Genomic DNA, 25,472 nt, shown 5'->3' with positions numbered 1-25,472 from the left:
GATGTCTGCTGCTGCCTTCATATTCTTTCAGATTAGGAAACCTTTTGGAATGTATAGCGGCCATGTTGAAACGCATAGCGCATGCGCAGTAAGCAATTTTATTTGCAACGTCACTTCTGTTGCATTTTATGATGGGTAGCGCTATTTAAGATTCTAAGACATTCTAAGATTCAGACATAGGGGTGTACTCACTTTTGTTGCCAGCAGTTTAGACAATAATGGCTGTGTGCTGAGTTATTTTGAGGGAACAGCAAATTTACACTGTTATACAAGCTGTACACTCACTACTTTACATTGTAGCAAAGTGTCATTTCTTCAGTGTTGTCACCAGTGGCAGCTGGTGCATTGGGGGCACAGGGGCACCACTCCCCCTATCCATGCGTCCGGAGGCTCTAATAGGCTTCAAAAAAGGGTGGGCTCGGGGCGCAGTGCCCACCCAGCCAATCAGGAAGTGGGTCCTGAGACCCGTTTCCCGATTGGCCAAAAGGAGAGGCCATGCTATTGGCCAAGGAGGAGGAGGGAGGAGACACAGGGGAAGCTGCTGCCTGCTCTCCACTTCAGTGCAGGGTGAGTGAGCCGGCAACGGTGAGGATGGTATGGTGTGCGAGCGAGCTGGTGTGGTCTGGGGGGGGGGGGGGCCTGGTGTGGCCCGTCTGACGCCCCCCCCCCCCAGCCAATGGAGCACCAGCCGCCACTGGTTGTCACATGAAAGGATATAATAAAATATTTACAAAAATGTGAGGGGTGTACTGACTTTTGTGAGATACTGTACATTGGGGCTCTTGATCCCTTTGCAGAGGTCCAGGGGCTCCCTGCTGAGTCAGATATAGAATTCTACCAATCAGCAGGGAGCATGAGAATTGCTGATTGCAAAGCTGAAGGTCTGATGTAAGGGATGTGTCAAACATCTACAGAAAGATCCCGGCTTCCACACAGAGATCCTCTGTCTCCGGAGCTCCAACCAGGGGACAGGCTTTTCTACTCAAGCTGTGGCTGCTTTATAAGGAAGACAAGCTGTGAGACAATGACTACCTTTTATCCTGATGTCCATGGAAAACATTCAGCTGATTTAAACAGAAGGTTTAATTGGGCTTTGTGTGTGTGTGCGTCTTTGCAGTACATTGCATTATATTTTTGGAGCTGTATTGTTATGTTTATCCTTTGATGTAGCGATGCCCTTTTTTACTTTGGACACAGTTTGGGGTACTGACACTTTTGGCACTTTTAAGGTGGTCGTTTTATGTGGATTTTTTTTATTAATAAAACATGATTTTTGTAGCAGTAAATCGATTTTAATCACTGTTTTCTGCATTTTTTTTATGATATTATAACGTAGCCTAGCAACAGTGCATAGTATCCTCTAAACCAGCATTTCTCAACCTTTTTCAAATGTAGGAACCTTTGAAATAACGTTCTGGTCTCAGGGAACCACTGCTGACATTTATTATATACAGCTCACCATGCATGAGTGTAATGGTCAGTGGGAACAATGCTCCCTACATTGTGTGCTCACTAACGAACTAAAATACATTAAACTACTAGACCCACAACAGTAACAGTCAGTCTGTGTATGCAGTAAAGCATACTTGTTATACTCACTGTGGAACCTAAGGGGTTAATGCTCTCCATTGTGTAAAAAGGCTGTTTGATCCTGCCTTTTCTGATCCTCCCCTTCTTCTACTGTCCCCAATTTGTTTCCTGATAGAACAGAGCCTTGGAGGCAGTGCCAGGAGAAGGTCATCCAGAGCCCAGGGCAAGGATGCCAAACTACAAACCCCCTTCCCCCCTCCTTCCCTTAGGGTTAGGGTCAAGGCGTCCCCTCATCCCTGCAATAAATCATTGCGCCCAGGGCAACTGTCCCTCCTGCCTACCCCTGCACATGCTCAGTTTGGTGTGTATTGCCAGAGAGTATTCTTTTGTTTGTTTTTTGTTTTGGTAGGGCGCATGTGATCGGCACAGGGCCAATATGCGCTGTCCAGACAAAGGGTCAGGGGTCCTGCAAACTCATAGGACAGTCAGAGGGAATGAAAGCTTTACCCACACGCTGATTGAAGTCACAAGACTGCTATATACTGCTGATGAGAAAATGTATTTAGCAGTTTATATTTGCTTAAATTATTGCATTTCCATGCTCTGTGTACTGTGGGAGACCAGATATAATGAGTGCAGGATCCTGGGTTTAGTAACACTTTAAATACTCCCCAAAACAGCCCGTCCTCTAAAGAAAGGGAGGGGGAGTAGATTTTGCACAACCAGCTTAACGAGTGAAATTTTGAGTGTTTTTGCAAAATTTCTCTAACAGCGATATTAGAAATTTTGATGGAAAATCTATTTAGTTCAAATCACTCGGCTTATTCCTCATTCTAATATGCTCTTGGACTTATATATATATATACATATATATTTTTTTTTTTTAGGCCTTCGTTCACACCAGTGCAATTTGTCATGTGATTTGACAGTTCCAAATCGCATGACAATTCGCACCCCATTGCCAGTAATTCAAGTCCCAGTGACTTTGAAAAGGTTCCTGCATTACTTTTATCCAATTTCATTGCAACTTGCATGGATTTCTGGTAACTGAAGTCGCACGCTGCAATGAAATCGGAGGTGCAATTCGCACTGATCTGCGGCTTTGAAATGGAGCTGAAGTAGCACGATTTCAAAGCCACAATGATGTGAACCAGGGCTAAAGCTAAACCCCAGGTAACTATAAAGACACTAATTCAAGCAGCTCTGTATTCAATAATACATTAAGGTGAATCTAAAGTCTCTTTTAGTTTTTTCCTATAAAAATAACAAACATGTTATCCTTACCTCCTCTGTGAAGTTGGTTTTGCACAGAGCAGCCTGGATCCTCCTCTTCTCAGGTCCCTCTTCGGCTCTCCTAGCCCCTCCCTCCTGCTGAGTGCCCCCACAGCAAGCAGACACAGATTCCCAGATAGGCCCCTCCCCCTCTCTCTCCTCATTGGCTGACTGACTTTGATTGACAGCAGCGGGAGCCATTGGCGCTCAGCTGTAGAAGTATGGAAAAACACATAGAATGCTGCACACCCCAATTCAATGATAAACAATAGAAAGATTTCCCAGGGGTTTTGGAGCAGCGGAAAAAAAAAATGTTGGTCAAAGTTGAAATGTATGAAAAATCTTTTATGATACAAATATTAAAAAATCACAAAGTGTTAAAATATGAGTCCTGGTTTACAAATAACCTATCAAGCATAACAACATGTATAATATAGGCAGATGTTCTCCAGTGGTACAAGAATTCTGCCCCAAATATATATGTACCGACGCGTTTCGACAAAAAGGAGTCGTTATCTTCTTCAGGGGGACTAGGTTGTCTAAATGTAAGGATACATCAAAATCTTAGAAATACATCATATCACAATATATATATATATATATATATATATATATATATATATATATATATATATATATATATATATATATATATATACATACAATTCTCCATATGGAAGCATCAGGTGTATTTACCTTTAATAGATGGGAAAAGTTTGTGAAACCAGAGACTTGAATGTCCAGGTTTCTCTCTATGACATCGCCACCACTGCTGTCTCAGCCAATGAGGAGGAGAGTCCCGGGCAGCCGAGACACTCCCACAACATCGCTGGATTGAGATGGGGCTCAGGTAAGTATTGGGGGGGGCTGAGGGGGGCTGCTGCATACAGAAGGTTTTTTATCTTAATGCCTAGAATGCGTTAGGATAAAAAGCCTTCTGTCTTTGCAACCCCTCTAAATGCAAACCATGTACATACCTACATTTGAATTAATATCAGCTTATTGCAGTCCCTTTACAACAGAGCTCAGACTGGGAGAAGGAGAAGCAGTGCAAGAAGCCCCAAGATGTACCAAAGAGCATCCTGATAGGAGGAAAGAGCAAAGGGACAGAGAGATGAGCTGATCAGTGTTCTACTTATACTGACCAGTCACAGGCTGGGGGATGTACAGGACCTGTAAGTATTATTTAAACCAGGACTAAAAGGAAAAAATAAAACATTGTCAGCAGACAGGCTCTTTATTGTAGGAGAGAATCTGTGCCTCTTCTGCAATAAAATAGACTTACCTGCCTGGTCGCAATCTTCATTAACTTGTATACTGAGCTGCTCATGTAGGGCTCAGTGTATCTTATCAACACACCTCGAATAAATAAACTCCCATGCGCATCCCCATTGGCCAATCCAGACAACCGAAAAACTCGCACCCAAAGAAGCCAAGGAGAAGATGTCAGTGCCAACAACAAACTAAGGAAAAGTTTCACCTTCCACTGTAGCTGAGAAAAATCAGGTGTCCTGCCCTGTCAGACAATGTTGTGCTGTGTAACAGAGCTGTGTAAATCTCAGAACTGGATGCACAGAAATTCAAATCCTTTGGCAGGTAGAACAGCTCCCATATATGAAACTCATGTGTAATTAATGAATATGTTACCCCAACATTTCATATCACCGATATGTCTCTGCTGTACCATGTACTTGTGTTAAAAACTATCCTATTCTGTATGTATTTCTTCCTTTTATGTCAAATCTCTGGAGATCCTGCCAGTCCCTCTGCTTTCCTATTAAAAACTGACCACACCAGCCATGAGAGCACATCCATCCTAGAGTGGTCAGTTCTCTGGCTGTGCTGGGAGAACAGCCTGCCTGTCCTCCAATGATCAAACTCGTGCTGACAGACTCCCCCCTCCATACAGCTAATTACTGGGAAGACCATTGTACTACTGATTCTCCCCCCCCCCCTCCCCCTCCCCTGCTCTCTAAGCCCCTTATGCAGCCTGAAACAGAGATTATGTAATACAAGGTATTTAAAACCACTTCCAGACCTTTTCTGGCACTTTTTGTAACAATCTGCACTTTTTTGCTAGAAAATTGCTTAGAGCCCCAAAACAATTTATATATATATATATATATATATATATATATATATATATTTTTTTTTTAATCAGAGGCCCTAGAGAATAAATTGGTGGGATTTGCATTTTTTGTATGTCATACGCTATTTGCACAGCAGTTGTTCAAATGCAATTTTTTGGGGAAAAACTACACTTTTTTCAAGTTTATTGCAAAAAAAAAACACAATACGTAACCCAATTTTTTGTACTGTATAAAAGATGATGTTACCCCAAGTAAATAGATACCAAACAATTCACACTTTAAAATTGCGCACAACCCAATAGAACACCTTTAGGATGAATAGAGCGCAGACTGCAAGCCAGGCCTTCTCATCCAACATCAGTGCCTCACCTCACGAATGCGTTTCTGGAAGAATGGTCAAACATTCCCATAGACACACTCCTAAACCTTGTGGACAGCCTTTGTAGAAGAGTTGAAGCTGTTATAGCTGCAAAGGGTGGGCCAATTCAATATTGAACCCCACGGACTAAGACTGGGATTCCACTAAAGTTCATGTGTGTGTAAAAGGCAGGCGTCCCAATACTTTTAGTAATATAGTGTATTTTAACTGTTTGCCTGGAGTTCAGCTTTAAACACTTTTTGGTTTTTGTTGAACTACAACTCCCAGCATACTCTGTTCTTTCAGATGGAAGCAGCATGCAATGGATGCAAAATTCTGCAAGCCAGCCCAGCAAGCCAGTTTTCTTGCGGTTGATGAATGCGATAGAATAGTGATAGGTAGTGATAGAATAGTGATAGGTAGTGATAGAATAGTGATAGGTAGTGATAGAATAGTGATAGAATAGATATAGGTAGTGATAGAATAGTGATAGGTAGTGATAGAATAGTGATAGAATAGTGATAGGTAGTGATAGAATAGTGATAGGTAGTGATAGAATAGTGATAGGTAGTGATAGAATAGATATAGGTAGTGATAGAATAGATATAGGTAGTGATAGAATAGATATAGGTAGTGATAGAATAGTGATAGATAGTGATAGAATAGTGATAGGTAGTGATAGGTAGTGATAGAATAGTGATAGGTAGTGATAGAATAGTGATAGAATAGTGATAGGTAGTGATAGAATAGTGATAGAATAGATATAGGTAGTGATAGAATAGATAAAGGTAGTGATAGAATAGTGATAGATAGTGATAGGTAGTGATAGAATATAGATAGGTAGTGATAGAATAGTGATAGAATAGTGATAGAATAGATATAGGTAGTGATATAATAGATATAGGTAGTGATAGAATAGTGATAGATAGTGATAGAATAGTGATAGGTAGTGATAGAATAGATATAGGTAGTGATAGAATAGATATAGGTAGTGATAGAATGGTGATAGGTAGTGATAGAATAGATATAGGTAGTGATAGAATAGATATAGGTAGTGATAGAATAGTGATAGGTAGTGATAGAATCGTTATAGGTAGTGATAGAATAGTGATAGGTACTGATAGAATAGATATAGGTAGTGATAGAATAGATATAGGTAGTGATAGAATAGATATAGGTAGTGATAGAATAGATATAGGTAGTGATAGAATAGAGATAGATAGTGATACAATAGATATAGGTAGTGATAGAATAGATATAGGTAGTGATAGAATAGAGATTGATAGTGATAGAATAGTGATAGGTAGTGATAGAATAGTGATAGAATAGATATAGGTAGTGATAGAATAGAGATTGATAGTGATAGAATAGTTATAGGTAGTGATAGAATAGTTATAGGTAGTGATAGAATAGTGATAGAATAGTGATAGAATAGATATAGGTGGTGATAGAATAGTGATTGGTAGTGATAGAATAGATAGGTAGTGATAGAATATCGATAGGAAGTGATAGAATAGTGATAGAATAGATATAGATAGTGATAGAATAGATATAGTTAGTGATAGAATAGATATAGGTAGTGATATAATAGTGATAGGTAGTGATAGAATAGTGATAGAATAGATATAGATAGTGATAGAACAGATATAGATAGTGATATAATAGTGATAGGAAGTGATAGAATAGATATAGGTAGTGATAGAATAGTTATAGGTAGTGATATAATAGTGATAGGCAGTGATAGAATAGTGATAGGTAGTGATATAATAGTGATAGGCAGTGATAGAATAGTGATAGGTAGTGATATAATAGTGATAGGCAGTGATAGAATAGTGATAGGTAGTGATATAATAGTGATAGGTAGTGATAGAATAGATATAGATAGTGATAGAATAGATATAGGTAGTGATAGAATAGATATAGGTAGTGATAGAATAGATATAGGTAGTGATAGAATAGATATAGGTAGTGATAGAATAGTGATAGATAGTGATAGAATAGTGATAGATAGTGATAGAATAGTTATAGATAATGATAGAATAGATATAGGTAGTGATAGAATAGATATAGGTAGTGATAGAATAGTGATAGAATAGTGATAGAATAGATATTGGTAGTGATAGAATAGATATAGGTAGTGATAGAATAGATATAGGTAGTGATAGAATAGTTATAGGTAGTGATAGAATAGTTATAGGTAGTGATAGAATAGTTATAGGTAGTGATAGAATAGATATAGGTAGTGATAGAATCGTTATAGGTAGTGATAGAATAGTTATAGGTAGTGATAGAATAGTTATAGGTAGTGATAGAATAGATATAGGTAGTGATAGAATAGTGATAGATAGTGATAGAATAGTGATAGGTAGTGATAGAATAGTGATAGGTAGTGATAGAATAGTGATAGAATAGTGATAGGTAGTGATAGAATAGATATAGGTAGTGATAGAATAGATATAGGTAGTGATAGAATAGATAAAGGTAGTGATAGAATAGATATAGGTAGTGATAGAATAGATAAAGGTAGTGATAGAATAGTGATAGGTAGTGATAGAATAGATATAGGTAGTGATAGAATAGATATAGGTAGTGATAGAATAGTGAGCGCCCCCTTGCTCTACACCCCGACACTTTGTGAAATGATGAAGGAAATACACGAAGCAGACGGCACAATAAACTTGGTGTAAGGGGTCTTTCGGCTGAAGGAATAAGATTTCCCAGGAAAACAAGCCCGGCTTTCGATGAGCTCACACTGAACATAGAGGGGAAAAAATCAATCTGCTAAAATTAGAATAGAGATGTAATCCCTGTCTTGAAAGACGCGGTCATGTGACTCTCAATCATTAGCTTTGGGTCAGCCTAATTAAGGGCCACTTTATTCTGTATGAGCTCTGAAGGCCAACAAAAGCGTGACTAGTGCAGGGTGTCAAATGGACTGAAACGTTTATTTAGCCGGAGCATTCCTATCTGCATAATGCCGCTTGACGCTTTTCCCATAAGCCTCTCCCATATGGCTCCCTTTAACCCCTTCTAGGCGCAGGACTCCGGAACATCTGAAATGTTTAAGCATTGCTTGACAAATAACTGAATCCTAGCGCGCCTTTGTCTGTCTCACCTGTAGGAATGATTTTTTTCAGCATCTATGTGAGCGCTGTCATGTGTTACGTAATGCATCAAACCCCCATGGCCACCATCTTTCTATGGGTCCTCCAGATATGTCATATAACACACAATGCCATGTCATATGACATATAACAAAGAATAACTTTTTCATATGACATATAACACATACAGTATCTCACAAAAGTAAGTACACTCCTCACATTTTTGTAAATATTTTATTATATCTTTTCATGTGACAACACTGAAGAAATGACACTTTGATACAATGTAAAGTAGTGAGTGTACAGCTTGTATAACAGTGTAAATTTGCTGTCCCCTCAAAATACCAACACACAGCCATTAATGTCTAAATCACTGGCAACAAAAGTGAGTACACCCCTAAGTGGAAATGTCCAAATTGGGCCCAATTAGCCATTTTCCCTCCCCGGTGTCATGTGACTCGTTAGTGTTACAAGCCTTCAGGTGTGAATGGGTAGCAGGTATGTTAAATTTGGTGTTACCGCTCTCACTCTCTCATACTGGTCACTGGAAGTTCAACATGGCACCTCATGGCAAAGAACTCTCGGAGCATCTGAAAAAAATAATTTTTGCAGCACAGTGGCCAAGGCCATACAGCGGTTTACCAGGACAGGTTCCACTCAGAACAGGCCTCGCCATGGTCGACCAAAGGAGTTGAGTGCACATGCTCAGCGTTATATCCAGAAGTTGTCTTTGAAAAATAGACGTATAAGTGCTGCCAGCATTGCTGCAGAGGTTGAAGAGGTATGGGGTCATCCTGTCAGTGCTCAGACCATACGCCGCACACTGCATCAAATTGGCCTGCATGGTCATCGTCCAAGAAGGAAACCTCTTCTAAAGATGATGCACAAGAAAGCCCGCAAACACTTTCCTGAAGACAAGCAGACTAAGGACATGGATTACTGGAACCATGTTCTGTGGTCTGATGAGACCAAGATAAACTTATTTGGTTCAGATGGTGTCAAGCGAGTGTGGCGGCAACCAGGTGAAGAGTACAAAGACAAGTGTGTCTTGCCTACAATCCAGCATGGTGGTGGGAGTGCCATGGTCTGGGGTTGTATGAGTGCTGCTGGCACTGGGGAGCTACAGTTCATTGAGGGAGCCATGAATGCCAACATGTATTGTGACATACTGAAGCAGAGTATGAACCCCTCCCTTCAGAGACTGGGCTGCAGGGTAGTATTCCAACATGATAACGACCCCAAACACACCTCCAAGACGACCACTGCCTTGCTAAAGAAGCTGAGGGTAAAGGTGATGGACTGGCCAAGCATGTCTCCAGACCTAAACCCTCTTAAGCATCTGTGGGGCATCCTCAAATGGAAGGTGGAGGAGCGCAAGGTCTCTAACATCCACCAACTCCGTGATATCGTGATGGAGGAGTGGAAGAGGACTCCAGTGGCAACCTGTGAAGCTCTGGTGAACTCCATGCCCAAGAGGGTTAAGGCAGTGCTGGAAAATAATGGTGGCCACACAAAATATTGACACTTTGGGCCCAATTTGGACATTGTCACTTAGGGGTGTACTCACTTTTATTGCCAGTGGTTTAGACATTAATGGCTGTGTGCTGAGTTATTTTGAGGGGACAGCAAATTTACACTGTTATACAAGCTGTACACTCACTACATTACATTGTAGCAAAGTGTAATTTCTTCAGTGTTGTCACATGAAAAGATATAATAAAATATTTACAAAAATGTGAGGGGTGTACTCACTTTTGTAAGATACTGTATAACACACACTAACATGTCATATGACATAAAACACACAATAACTTTTCGTATGACGTATAACACACCAACAAACACAGGGAATTGTTTTTTTTTAAAGTGCACAACAAAAGAGCTGAGAAATCTGCTAGTAAATGCGTTGTGACGGTTGGGGATCATGCGTGTTGTGTAGAACACGGATGTGTGTTGGGGTCTATTAGTAACGAACAGACGCACACCCAAAACACATGTACACTGCATGTGCGCAATGCATGTTGAACATTACAAAGTGCATCATTGGCACCTTGTAACACACATGTATGGGGTCCCAAATATTTTATACATTTAAAATGGTTGTAAACCTCTGAACCAAAAATTAACAAAGCATATCCATCTATGGTGTGTATTTGCCCTAATCGAAAGCAACTAGTATGATTTCTGCCTGCTCTGTCCTCCCTCTGCTATTTACATAAGTCATTTCTAAAGGTTTATCCTGACACCAAGCAATCTGCCCCCTCCAGCACACAGCCTGTGATTGACAGCCTCAGCTGTGCATGTTTCCCTATGAGAGTGTTTGGGGGGGGGGGGGTCCATTCCCTGCACTCAGGTCCCAGATTACACTCAGGTTACCTGCTCTATGCTGTGCAGCTTGTGACTTGCGACTCTGCCTTTTGTAACTGAGAAACGCTGTCTAAATTCCATTCTTTAGACGCCCATGGGGGGGATGTTTGCAGATAACCAGGTACAACTGATGTAGAAGGATTTATTTAATCACTGTCTATAACTTAAGTCTAGTCCCTTCAATGGGTATACAGTATGTAGGGGTTTACAATGGCTTTAAGCGTATTACATATTTCCCAACTGTGATAGTTCAAGAAATACTTTAAAAGCACATGAGTGTGCAAAAACTGATGCAAGAAAGCATTGCCACTTATCCAGTTAGAAGCGTGTACAGCCCTTCACCTATATGAAAAAATGTACATACCTGTGCGTACTGTGTACAGTATGACAAATTGCTGAACTAGCAGAATACACAGGCAGTATCAACTCACCCAGAGGTGAATTTCAATGTAGTTTATTCCCCATTTTTCAGGTTGCATGGATTTTTCTGAGCATTTCTTGAAGGTGAAAGAGCATCAACAAACAATAAGCCTTCTAATTCTGTGGGGGGAGTACTTTAGTCCGTAAGGGCAAACACTAGAGCCCAAGGAGAAGCAGAGTGACTAAGGGTTGGTCTAACCGGTATATAACAGGAGGACGGGGGCGGACAATGAAATGTATAAAGGCACAAACATAACAATAAACAACAATAAAGTGACTGTCAGCACAATAGGTTACCATTCTTTGCATATGGCCATTGCTTTTGGCACTGTCATACCACTATACTGTGCGTTCTATTACACCACCCTTTGGTATCAGTGGCTCACATCTTTCCACGGTTCAGTATTTGGAAGGAGTAGCGCTATGACTTGCTTGTGATTTTAATGGTTGATATGTAACTTTTGGGTTTCCCTGGAGGAGATTCTCGGGGGTAAGAGGTAGAAATGTTTTGCTTGTAGGAAATTAACTGCAGAATGTTCCATTAAGCACCGCAGATGTTCCGGAAGAGAGTTGACTTCACTGCATGAGATTTGGTTCTTCTCCTCATTTACTGTGTGTAGCTGTCAGTCTGGACTAGAAAACTTTTCAGCAGATCTCCAGAGAGAAGTGAATATCATTCTCAGAGAGGCCTATCTAAAAAGGTGAAGAGCATTAAGTGATGTAACATGCTTAACCAATCAGAAGTCATCTTTCATTGTCCTAACTGTTTTATACTGATGAAAAGTGATATGTGACTGGCTGCTATGGGATAGTGCACTTTGCACATTCTTGCACTGCCTTATCTAAGTTTTTTATTGTTGGGTTTTTACCAGTTAAGCTGGCTATAAGCTAGAAGATTTTTGGATGAATGTTCGTACAAACAATTGTACAAACATCAGTACATTCGATGACTTGATGGATGTCATTTGAAAGTTCTTCAAAATGTTGTTTGCGATTTTGATACAACTGGAACCAAAACTACATTTTCTGATAGTCTGCATTCACACCTGCGTGTTTCCTAAACATACAACAAAACACTCCAAAAATGTGCATTTTGCCACGCGTTTTAAAAACGTGCTGCAACTTTGGGTCGGGCTTGTGGTGCCATTAACTGTGAATGGCACTCCAATAAATTGTTGATAGCAACCCCAAGTGCACATTTTGTTGTGTGTTTGCTGCATGACAAAACACGCTACAAATGTGCCAAAACATGCACTGAAAAAAAGTTAGACATTCCGCAATGGAAAAGGTTCTGAAGCCACTTTGGGGCGTTTGTCACATATAGGGCAGCCCATTCCAGTGAATGTGCTGTCTGGGGTGCGACGTGTGTTAACACATAAAAATTGTGCAAAAAAAAAAAAAAGTGGGAATGTGTGTTCCCTCTATGCTTAGGTGTGAATGAGGCCTGAACAGTGATCCACATTCAGATTGCTTTTCAGAGGGCATTTAACAGGTGGTGAGGAGGCATCATATTGCTTTGATTTACCTTATAAAGAAGCACTAAAATGCACGCGGTTGCGGCGTGGAACTCAATCTGCGAGTTTGAGAGGCAGTGACGCTGGTCAAACTCTGCATCCTGAGTTAAAAATGCAGAGGCTGCTGCATGTGTACAGCCCCATCCAGCTGTCATTTTACAGTTCAGATGGGCAGCTGGGGGCTGCCCGTTTTTACCGTCCCCCGACCGCTCATCTGAAAAAGACCTTAGAAATTCATTTGTTGAGAAAATCTTTTCATTCCTTCACCTTGGAATTTTATCATCACTGCAGAAATGAATGCCGAGTTGACCAGACTGACGAATAGAAAATTCAACAAACCAAAAACCAATAATGAAATTCTACTTGTTTATGACCAGTATTGGGAAGGTGGCAGAGGGTGCCTGGAGGTATTGGAATCGGTATAAACCTGCCTGTAATGAGAAAATCCTGCCGCTCCAGTTCTGAATCTGATCAGAAAAGTCAGACTTTGAGTGCTGATCTATGCTGAAGCTGTATTCCCACCGCCCATAGCACCCTAGTGCCATGGCATTAGGTCACATGACCCAAAATTTAAATCATACAGCCAGAATATTATATTTTATCATATATTATTATAGTATAATATTCCATTTTATGAACCCACTTCATAAATCTCTGGATGAGTTTAAAGAAAACCCTGCTGTGATCAGTGCTGGGACAAGGTCATCCAGCGCCCAGGGCAAACTGCGCCCTCCCCTTTTCCTTAGGGTTAGGGTCAGGGTGCCCCCATCCCTACAATAAACCATTGCGCCCAGGGCAGCGGCTCCCCCGGCCCACCCCTTGTCCCGGCCTGGCTGTGATTATAAAGCAGGCAGTACGGAGTTTCTGAAATCACTGAAAACTAGAGCCAAGTACCAAAAGACAGCATTTCATCATGGGAGACATTTTTTCTTGAATCAAACCATCAGCTGTGCGGGGAAGAAGAGGATGTGATGTGATCAGGACCACAAATTCAAATGTCTCCATGTGTTTTCTGATGGATAAAAGATTGGGGACACCATAAAACACTGGAAGGGTACAATTAGGCTGGATTTACACCTATGCAATTTTATCCCTAATACGTTTTCCATTGAAATCACTAGAAGCGCATCGAAATGCAAGTTAGCAAGTGTTATGGCACGTATTCATTGTGAGTTGCAATGTGCTGTGTATTGGATGACAACATACATAATAAGGCACATCATCATGTGTTATAGTGTGCCATGATGCATTTACATACATAATACATTAACGTGCATCAAGGTACGCATTTTAACACACACATTGAGATGCGTTTCCATTGATTTTAATTAAAAACTCATCGCACAAAAATGCAAAGATATGAATCCAGCCTTATAATCGGATTGTTTGAGCATTTCCCCTTGCATGACCCCTGTGGCCTGGATAAAAAGTGAGTAAATCCTCCGGATCAGCTGTGAGTATTGGATAGTGTATATGGAAGTTTGAATTTGTTTTTCCTTTAATTATTTTTCTCTTTTCTTTTTTTCTCCTCTGTTGGTTGAACTGGATAGACTTGTGTCTTTTTTTTTCAACCAATATAACTATATATGGTGATCTATTTACTAAGTACATATGACCTGCACTAGGCATATTATTAGGTCACTTTGGCAGTCGCAGATAATCAATCACATCTCTGTTTGAACCATGCAGTCTCATAATCTTATCAATCAAAATACGATCAAATCCATGACCGAAGTATCTCAATACTGCAGATCGATTCATTTATCACCCTGGCCAATTGACTCAGTTTGATCCAAATGTAGAAATGATTTCACCCCAAGGAGAATGCCAACATCCCTAAGAATTGCAACACACAGCTAAATATTTCTGTATGGGACTTTTCAGGCATTCCCATGTGTGTGCACAAAAGTATAAAATCCAGATCATTTTATTATGTATAAAAATAAAAAAACTTTTCTTCATGTATGTATACCATAAAACACAACGGCCAACAATATCTACATATAGTGACGTCGCTATGTCCTCTATAGTGCCAAAACTCCAAAAGTAGACAAATGTAATGTGTAAGTTTGTCTTTTAACAAAAAAAAAAGAACCTTAGACACTTCTGATGCATTTTGTAATTCTTCCTCAGGGAAGAAGAGTCTTGGTTCACTCTACATACATGACATATTATAGTTTAGAAATATATTATAAAACTACAGTAAAGCACAATCAGGTGAACATTATCATTCATCTTACAACTAGGAAGCGACCATGTATAACAGGGCAAGAAAAGAGGGACCATGTATAACAGGGCAAGAAAAGAGGGACAATGTATAACAGGGCAAGACAAGAGGGACCATGTATAACAGGGCAAGACAAGAGGGACCATGTATAACAGGGCAAGAAACGAGGAACCATGTATAACAGGGCAAGAAAAGAGGGACCATGTATAATAGGGCAAGAAAAGAGGGACCATGTATAACAGGGCAAGAAAAGAGGGACCATGTATAACAGAGCAAGACAAGAGGGACCATGTATAACAGGGCAAGAAACGAGGAACCATGTATAACAGGGCAAGAAAAGAGGGACCATGTATAATAGGGCAAGAAAAGAGGGACCATGTATAACAGAGCAAGACAAGAGGGACCATGTATAACAGGGCAAGAAACGAGGAACCATGTATAACAGGGCAAGAAAAGAGGGACCATGTATAATAGGGCAAGAAAAGAGGGACCATGTATAACAGGGCAAGAAAAGAGGGACCATGTATAATAGGGCAAGAAAAGAGGGACCATGTATAACAGGGCAAGAAAAGAGGGACCATGTATAACAGGGGTCTTCAAACTTTCTAAACAAAGAGCCAGATGAATGACATTCAGACTATAGGGAGGCTGGACTGTGGCCAGTTTAGAAGAAAATGTCCGGGTCACTGGAATTAAATAATTCCTCAGGTTTGGTTGTCAGTGAGAGTAAGAAAATTACATAGTGCCTGTGGTCATTAGGAGAAGGAATAGTGCCTCATTTTTGGTACTGGTAGGAGAAATAGTGCCCCAACATTGGTGTCAATGGTGGGAATAGGGCCTCATCACTGGTGTCAAGGAAAAGAATAGTGCCCCATTGTTGGTGTCAGTGAAAGGAATGGTGCCTGATCGTTGAGGTCAGTGAAAGGAATAGTGCCCCATTGTTGGTGTCAGTGAAAGGAATAGTGCCCCATTGTTGGTGTTAGTGAAAAGAATAGTGCCTCATTATTGGTGTCAGTGGAAGGAATGGTGCCCCATTGTTGGTGTTGGTGGAAGCAATGGTGCCTCATCAATGAGGCCAGTGGAAGAAATGTTGAAATGAAGGGTATAAGAGCACTGGTATCGGCGCTACCTGTTATAAAGGTGTATTGCACTAGATCCTATGGGTGTGTGTTAGTGGTAAACACAAGAATATGAAAATTATATATATAAAATCGCAAGTGATAAAAAGTGCAGGTGCCAAATAACAGGATCTGTGTTTGGGCTGAGAATATGTGTATGCCCACAAAAGTGCTTAGTGCTAGAAATAAATGTGAAACATATTATCAAAAGTATTGGGACCCCTGCCTTTACACGCACATGAACTTTAATGGCATCCCAGTCTTAGTCCGTAGGGTTTAATATTGAGTTGGCCCACCCTTTGCAGCTATAACATCTTCAACTAGTCTAGGAAGGCTGTCCACAAGGTTTAGGAGTGTGTCTATGGGAATGTTTGACCATTCTTCCAGAAGCGCATTTGTGAAGTCAGGCACTGATGATGGAGAGAAAGCCTGGCTCGCAGTCTGTGCTCTAATTCATCCCAAAGGTGTTCTGTCAGGTCAAGGGGCCAAGCCCAACCCTTGAAAAACAACCCCAAACCATAATCCTCCCTCCACCAAATGATTTGGACCAGTGTATAAAGCAAGGTCCATAAAGACATAGACGAGTGAGTTTGGGGTGGAGGAACTTGATTGGCCTGCACAGAGTCCTGACCGCAACCCCACTTTGGAATGAATTAGAGTGCAGACTGTGAGCAAGGCCTTCTCATTCATCATCAGTGCCTGACCTCACAAATGTGCTTCTGGAAGACTGGTCCCATAGACACACTCCTAAACCTTGTGGACAGCCTTCCTAGAAGAGTTGAGGCTGTTATAACTGCAAAGGGTGGGCCAACTCAATATTGAACCCTACAGACTAAGACTGGGATGCCATTAAAGTTCATGTGTGTGTAAAGGCAGGCGTCCCAATACTTTTGGTAACATAGTGTATTTAAGCTAGCAGAGTTATAAGTATCAGTTTGATCAAATCCAATCTAAATCAAGTCTAAAACATTTAGATAGGAAGTACGCCTATTCGATTGTTTGCTGATTTGATCATTTTGATTGAACTGTAAATCGATCGGATAATAAAATCGAAGCACTATGACCTCCAAAACATAGTCTCTCCAAAGACATAGACATGCATATGAAGCAGTTGTCACCAGGAGGTTGGTGTCATGTGTGGTTGAACCTTTAACTAGCAAAATAATGAGTCATGTCTCTGTACCCTATCACCCCCTGCCAGGGAGCGGATATTGCAGATGTTGGTTGTCTCCCATGACGTGGTACAGGATCAGGGGGGGAGATTGGTTATAGTTAAACAGCCTGATGTCACTTGATGAGTGGACATGACCAGTGTTCCCTTTAGCCTGCGCGCATGCGCGGGCGCGCAGTGTGAATGAAGGTCCCGCGCAAGCACCTATTCAAACCGCGCAGCCGCAGACGTGGCGGCCGTGTAGCAGAGCGTGCGCCGCGAGAGCACGCCCATTGTGTGACAATAGCGAATGAAAATTCGCTATTGTCACACGGATCCTCCTCCTGGCCAATCAGGGAGCGGGTCCTCCCGCTTCCTGATTGGCCGAAAGGCCAACTTCATGCCATTGGCCGAGGAAGAGGCGCCGGGACTCGGGGAGTCAGGAGGACTGAGGAGAGGCAGGAAGCCGGGGAATGAACTGAAGAGAAGCTGCCGCCCGTGACCATGAGGTAAGTGCACGGGGGGGGGGGAACACTGGCATCTCTACATTGATTTGGGGACAATGCTGTGGGCACTCTGCATTAATTAAAAACTGAAAAAATGGCAGAACCATTACTAGACTCGGGACTGAAGAGTCTCTACATTGAAAGGGGGCACACTGGCATCTCTACATTGAAAGGGGGCACACTGGCATCTCTACATTGAAAGGTGGCACACTGGCATCTCTACATTGAAAGGGGGCACACTGGCATCTCTACATTGAAAGGGGGCACACTGGCATCTCTACATTGAAAGGGGGCACGCTGGCATCTCTACATTGAAAGGTGGCACGCTGGCATCTCTACATTGAAAGGGGGCACACTGGCATCTCTACATTGAAAGGTGGCACGCTGGCATCTCTACATTGAAAGGGGGCACACTGGCATCTCTACATTGAAAGGGGGCACACTGGCATCTCTACATTGAAAGGTGGCACACTGGCATCTCTACATTGAAAGGTGGCACACTGGCATCTCTACATTGAAAGGGGGCACACTGGCACCTCTACATTGAAAAGGGGCACGCTGGCATCTCTACATTGATTGGGGGCAATGCTGTAGTACTCTGCATTGATTGGGGGCAATGCTGTAGTACTCTGCATTGATTGGGGGCAATGCTATGGCACTCTGCATTGATTGGGGGCAATGCTGTGGGCACTCTGCATTGATTGGGGGCCACAGAAAAATGATCAAACGTTGACCGGTCCGCGGCGATAAAAAGGTTGGGGAGCACTGCGCTCAGAAATTTTTTTATTTGCTCAGCCCAGTAAAAAATTAGAGGGAACATTGGACATGACTAGTAGAGAACCTGGATGGATCCTTCCCATTCACACAGCAGCAATCCTCATTGACATTCTGCTCATCCATCATCTGATCCACCTGACAGTCCCAGTAATCCTACACTCTGAGCACACATCCTCCATCCAGCACTGTGACTGGGAACTGCTCTCTATTCCAAAACATTATGCAGAAAGGTATTGGATGCTCTGCAGACTGAGCTTAACTTCCAATGCTATATGAAGCTTTGATCTCAGCAAACCATCCCTACAACACATCTGTCCCCAGCCCTGCAGATGGGCTAACATGCATCCGTTTGATAGCTGTCAAACGGATTACTTGGGAGACAGCAAATATACAGATACCAAAAGAAGCCGTGCAATAATGGAATGTTTCTTTTGGTTTTGGGTAAGGAAGGTTTTTTTCTTCTTTTTGCTGTGTCTTGGGGAATTTAAAGTGACACTAAACAATATTATTATTTGCCAAAAATAATCCATACCCAATAACTGCCTAATGGCCCTAAAATCTACTTTTCATGCATTGTTACTGTTTTTCTGCCTCTTTGCAATGTCTTCCATGTGCTCCCAAACCTATCCTTTCCCCCTTCACTTCCATTCATTTGCTATAGGCAGAGCACAATAATTTTGATCATATGCACTGCTCCATGCTCACCACAGACCCCATAGTCAGGACCGGCCTTACCATGGGTCCCACTGGGTCAATTAGACCCAGGCAGCACTTGGAGAGGGGCAGCAAATTGACGTCCAAGATTTTTTTTTCCAGCAGTTTTAGATGTCATCAGTTTGTGGCATGTTACAGGTGGAATCTCCCCATCTCATTCTGCTGCCCATAATGCAAACTGATGATAATGAGGAGGCGGAGCATCTCCTCCGGGGAACATCCCTCGTCTGACTGTGGTGTGCGCAATGACGTCACACATCAGCGCACTCCATCTCACGCACGGCAGGCTGGATCTTCTAGGGCGGTGGCTGCGGCAGACACAGGAGTGACAGGAGGAGAGACAGTGGGTGTTTGGTGGACCGGGCCGGTGGTGAGGTATGGAAGAAGATAATAGTATATATAATATTTTCCACATTTTATATTTACTAAAAATATTACTGTCTTTTTATTTTTTGTTGTTTATTTGTCTGTTTTTTTGTCCCTATACCCCACAAAGAAGCCCCTTAACCCCCCCCCCCCCCCACCCCCACAAAGAAGCCCCTTACCCACCCCCCCCCACAAAGCAGCCCCTTAACTCCTCCCCCCACAATACAGCTCTGTAACCCCTCCCCCACAATGCAGCCCCTTAACCCCCCCCCCCTCCCCCACAATGCAGCCCCTAAAAAATTCTGCATATAGACAAGGTGCTATTGCACGTAGATCTGACTTCCTGATAAATTGTATTTTAGTTTTAATTATCATTATATAAAATAATGGATGTGGGGGCTTTTTGGTGGGCGTGATTTTTTTTTTTTTTTTTGGGGGGGGGGGCAGCATTTAATTCTTGGACCCAGGCAGCACAATGTCTTAGCCCCCAGCCCTGCCCATAGTTTATAGTCAATTTCAGTTCCTACATACAGTGGGAGCATGGAGAAGAAATGCAACCACCCTCTAACAGGAATCAGATCACAGCAGCAAAAACTAACAAATCTGGAGATTTGGGGAAGGCTGAAAGCAACAGAAGTTAAGAGTACATGGTTTATTAGAATTTGTTTGCAAATCAGAGTTTAGTATCCCTTTAAGCTGTATTAAATCCAATGCAAAAAATTTATTATATTGCAGATTACCAATCATTAGATGTGTCGGCTGCATTCATTTTCTTTTCTTTGGCTCGCCACCCCCACCGTTTTGACCTGGTGATCTGGCCAGTATCACACTTTCTGTATTAGTGAGACACAGTTATGGAGGAATGAGCACAGGAGGCACAGCAGACAGTAGCATTGTCAGTCTGGGGGAGAGGGTAGTGTTAAATGTATTAGCAGACTTAGATACACTAACAAATTGAAGCCAAATTCCAGCTTGCACTTTATATTCATTTACAGCAAACATTTTTTTTTATTTTTTGGATAAAGGTTTTACATAAATAAATAAATAAATAAATAAATAAAAGCTGATCATTTTAAGCACCCCATCAGTGTTAAGTTTTTTTTTTTATCCTTCTGGAGAGTTTGTGCTATGAAAAACAACAGACTTCCTGGCTGGATTACCAGAAGAAAAGAGAAGGAAGAAAGCCTACAAAGGAAAATGAATGCAGCCATCATATCTAAGAATTGGTAAACTGCAATATGATAAATGTTTGCTTCTGGTTTTAATACTGCTTTAACCTTTTGACCTTCACTTCTTGTCCGTGAGGCAAACCAGAGATAAAATTAATTTTTCCAAAGTGAGAGGAATTCCCTTCTAAGTGCCGGTTCACATATATGCGATGCGGGAACCCTGCAAATTCAGCTCGCAGGCAGTTCACACTGCCATATGCGAATCGCTGGGGGTGTCAATACAAAGGTAACGACACCCCCAGATCAGTTTGCATATCGCAGTGCGAACTGTCAGTTCGGACATGAATCAAATGGAATAGGCGATCCGATTCTGGTGCGGACCCAAAAAAGGGTCCTGTGCGAGTTGTGTCGGAATGCGATGCAAATTCAGCCATACAATCTGTATGGCTGAATTTGCATCGCACAGACATTGCGTGTGATTTGCAGAGCAGTGCGCTCCGAATCACATGTGATGTGTGTCATCGCACATATGTGAACTGCGACTTAGGCAGGGAACAAATAACCGCCATTGGAAGATTTCTTCCCTATTTGTGTTTAAGTGACAACTTTTCCATTTTTGGATTTCCCATAATTTTAATATTCACCAGCACAAATCCCCCACCATGGGGCACAGACAGCAATAAAAACATGACAGAGGTGATGGGGAGGGGATGAAGTTTATAAAGTGGACAAATGAAGAAAATCTGAAATTCCAACTCTGCCTTTCACCATGGTCATGTAATACATACAGTATATATACTCTATACTGTACAGGCTGAAGTATATATACCCAACATCCAAAACATGCAAATAGTAGGCAGTTCAGATATGTCTGACGTACAGAAAAATGGCAAATTTAAAGCATTTGTTAAAAAAGTTTTCCAGCACAAAAGAGGATTGTGATGAGCTGGAATCCCCTGTCTTGGAATAATAATGATAAAACTAGACATCATTTGAAGCAGGCCCATGATGCACAGGAAGATAGAAGCATAGACAGACTCCTACAATCCTACCATGAGGATACAAGTTTCCAGTTTATGGTAGTAATGAACAGATTTGCTATTCCGAATAGAATGTGTCAGCATACAGCTGGCATTGGCATGGGGAATAACTCATTGGCTGCTGGACAGAAGGCACACAAATACCATACAACAATATGCAGACCATAGTAAAGAAACAACGAAGATGATAGAACAACTGGCAAAGAAGGGGGTATTGGATCAGTACCGGATGGGTCACCTGTGGCACAAGTAGTGAGCATTCTATGGCATTAGTGGAGGATGTAACCAGGACCATCTGCAGTACAGAAGCTTCAAGTAAGAATTTCTATATAGAATCAGGCACATCATGTGATATGCCAACAGACACCTAAAAGGAATCTGTACTGTCAGAAACATGGGTGCTGGCATTGGTGGTGACTCTTGTAAATATTCTAATTTCCTGATCTTCATGCTGAGGCTTTAATAGGTTAAGGCTCACCATACACATTTCAATCTGACCATACAGTCTCTGTACAATCAACTTTAGATCTACCAAAACGATGTAATATGAGGGCCTACTTGATCTATTTATTCAGGCAAGTCCTTGCACTACACTTATGTTGGCAGATCTAAAGAAGATTGTACAATCAGACTGTAAAATGGTGAACTTAAGTGACTGACTCAGGGCAATTATGAAAAAAAGGATTCCTGACTTTTCTGATCTGCCTACTTGTTGCAAATCTGTGACTTGGAAAGTATTAGGGGCAGCCTAACTAGCCAGATAACTAGTATTTCCAGTGGCAAGAGGTCAGCAGTGGCGACCAATTGTTTCTGATTGGTTGACTATAACTTGTTCAGCACTATGGTAGTACGTTGATCTGTCATGGCACTAGCTCTAAATGACATTTGCCCTATGACCCTGCACTGCCCTGAGATCTCCAACAATATAGCACATCATTTCAACAGATGTCAACGGTCTTCTGGTGGACAAAAGGCACTACAATCTCCATCAGAACAATACACAAGCCATATGAAAGTTGTAGAGGTAGGCAGCATGCATATGTGAGCAACATGTACAGAGACTCAGACATGGCACCTTTTCCAGTCTGCCATGGCAATAGCTCTAAATGACATTTACCTGATCTTATCGTGCCCTTTGATCTTCAGCAAAATACTAATAACACATCACTTAAACAGATGTCAATGAAAAGTGATCTACTGGTAAAAAAAAAAAGAAACTAAAATCTCTAATAGAACAATACACAAGCCATAATATGGTTCTAGAGGTAGGCAAAAGCATAAACCCATAAGCAACACTGTGCAGAGCCCCAGTTATAGCACTATGCCCATGCAGCCTGCCATGGAACTAGCTCTATATAACATTTGCCCTATGACCTTGCACTGCCCAATGAACTTCACCCAGATAGCCCATCACATCAACAGATGTCACGGATAAGTAATCATAAACCTGTAATCAGACCTCAGTCAGGGCACCATACCTAGTCTACCATGGCACTAGCTCTATATGACATTTGCCCTATGACCCAGTAATCTACACCCAGATAGCCCATTACTTCAACAGATGTCAAGGATAAGTGATCTAATGGGGGTGGACAGAAGGCACAGACATATCCAACAGAACAATATACAAGCCAAATTAAAGTTCTAGAGGTAGTCACCATAAACCTGTAATCATACCCCGAGTCATGGCACCATACCCAGAGGCACTAGCTATATATGACATTTGCCCTATGACCCTGTAATCTTCACCCACATAGCCCATCGATGTAAAGGATAAGTTATCTTCTGGTGGACAGAAGGTGCTGAAATCTCCAACAGAACAATATATTTAAGTCATATTAATAAAGGTATGCATCATATATCTGTAATCAGAGCCCCAATCATGGCACCATACCCAGTCTGCCATGGTACTAGCTCTATAAGACATTTGCCCTATGACCCTATAGTCTTCATGCAGATCACCCATTACTTCAACAGATGTCAAGGATAAGTGATCTACTGGTGGACAGAAGTCCAAAACATCTCCAACAGAACAATATACAAGTCATAATTACGTTCTGGAGGTAGGCAGCATAAGCCTGTAATCATGGCACCATACCCAGTCTGCCATGGCACTAGAACTTATGGACATGTGCCCTGTAAACTTCTTCCAGATTGTACATGACCTCAACAGATGTCAAGGATAAGTGATCTACTGATGAACAAAAGGCAATGATATCTCCAAAAGAACAATAAAAATAAAGTTCTAGAGGTATATACCATAAACCCTTAATCAGAGCCTCAGTATGCCATGGCACTATCTTTATGTGCCATGGTCCTATAATCTCTACCCAGATAGCCAATCACTTCAATAGATGTCAAGGATAAGTTATCTTTTGGTGGACAGAAGGCACAAACATCTCCAGAAAAATATACAAGCCATAATAAAGTTCTAGAGGTAGACAGAAGCATAAAGATGTTATCAGCACTGTGCAGAGCCCCAATCATGGCACCATTCCCAGTCTGCCATGGCACTAGCTCTATGTGACATTTGCCCTGTAAATATCACCCAGATAGCCCATCACCTCAACAGATGTTAAGGATAATGGATCTACAGGTAAACAGAAGGCACAAACACCTCCAACAGAACAATATACAAGTCATATTAAAGTTCTAGAGATAGCAGAAGCATAAATATATAATCGGCACTGTGCAGAGCCCCAATCATGGCACCATCCCCAGTCTGCCATGGCAGTAGCTCTGGGTGATGGGGGCATTTTGTTCTCACACTTATCCTTAACAAACAAGTATCAGGTGACAGCTGTCAAAGAACAATTGCCTGTTGGATTCCAAAGGCACCACAACAAGGAAACTACAGAACACCAGTGCAAACTGTTTCAAGTTTTAGAAGGCACTGGCATGCAAGGGGGCACCCAACTTGTATAGTGCCACCCTCCTACCCCAAGTGTGCCAGCCTGCCATGGCACTGAACTCTGATGAAGGCAGAATCATATGACTGATGAGATTTGAATTGTCGGGTCACTCACACTGCTGTTCTCTCCGGTCCAGTGCACCATTGCCTGGTTGTGTGAAGCGTCTCCTTTCAGCACAAACGAGGTGCTGAGCATAGAGATGTGATCTCTGGATGTAGCCCTCCCAAAGCGACCAGCTGGAGTAGTAGCATCCTCAGGAAGCCTCCGATCCCCATCAACTCTGCTGTCCTGTATATCCCGTGCACCCCTTCTCCGGCTCACCCAGCCACTGCCCTGCACCAGCAGCACCAGCAGGGACAGGCTGGCCAGGCAGAGGATGCCCATAGGGGGTGGAAGAAGTGGCCCCCTTAGTGCCATGCTCTTCTTCTGATGCGGCTAGTGACAGGCTGGGGATGTGTATGCTCACATAGATAGATACTCGTAGAGGGAGGGATTGCAAACAAAGCAAGCTTCTTTTTTTTTTTCCTCCTTGCATTGGAGAACAGTGAGATTTCAGGGCTGGAACTGTCACTGGGGGAAGGACGCGGGCGCCACCTGCTGGGGAGACTGGAGGATGATTGTCAATGGGATTTGACAGCTGAGCAGTGGATCGCGGAGGGTCGCTCTGTTGGGTGGTGAGGATGTAGAAACATAGATTGTGTCGGCAGATAAGAACCATTTGGCCCATCTAGTCTGCCCAATATATCTGAATCCTATGAATAGTCTCTGGCCCTATCTTATATGAAGGATAGCCTTATGCCTATCCCATGCATGCTTAACCACTTCCATACCGAGTCAT

At 42.0% G+C, this 25,472-nt stretch overlaps 1 protein-coding gene across 2 annotated transcripts in view; it reads right to left on the bottom strand.

The window, feature by feature from the left end:
• SORCS2 (sortilin related VPS10 domain containing receptor 2) overlaps nt 1-25,109 on the bottom strand; it is a 1,364,824-nt gene extending 1,339,715 nt beyond the window's left edge. For both annotated transcript variants that reach the window (XM_082243140.1, XM_082243141.1), the window contains exon 1: nt 24,749-25,109. In XM_082243140.1, the coding sequence (XP_082099266.1) occupies nt 24,749-25,051 (303 nt within the window). In that variant the 5' untranslated portion in view covers nt 25,052-25,109. The remainder of the gene's footprint in view (nt 1-24,748) is intronic.
• Nucleotides 25,110-25,472: the final 363 nt, after the last annotated feature.

This window comes from Pelophylax lessonae (assembly GCF_965119305.1).
Source record: "Pelophylax lessonae genome assembly, chromosome: 1".
In the NCBI taxonomy this organism is placed as follows: Eukaryota; Metazoa; Chordata; class Amphibia; order Anura; family Ranidae; genus Pelophylax; species Pelophylax lessonae.
The sequence above is the reverse complement of the archived record's forward strand: the minus strand, read 5'-3'. Positions and strand labels throughout refer to the sequence as shown.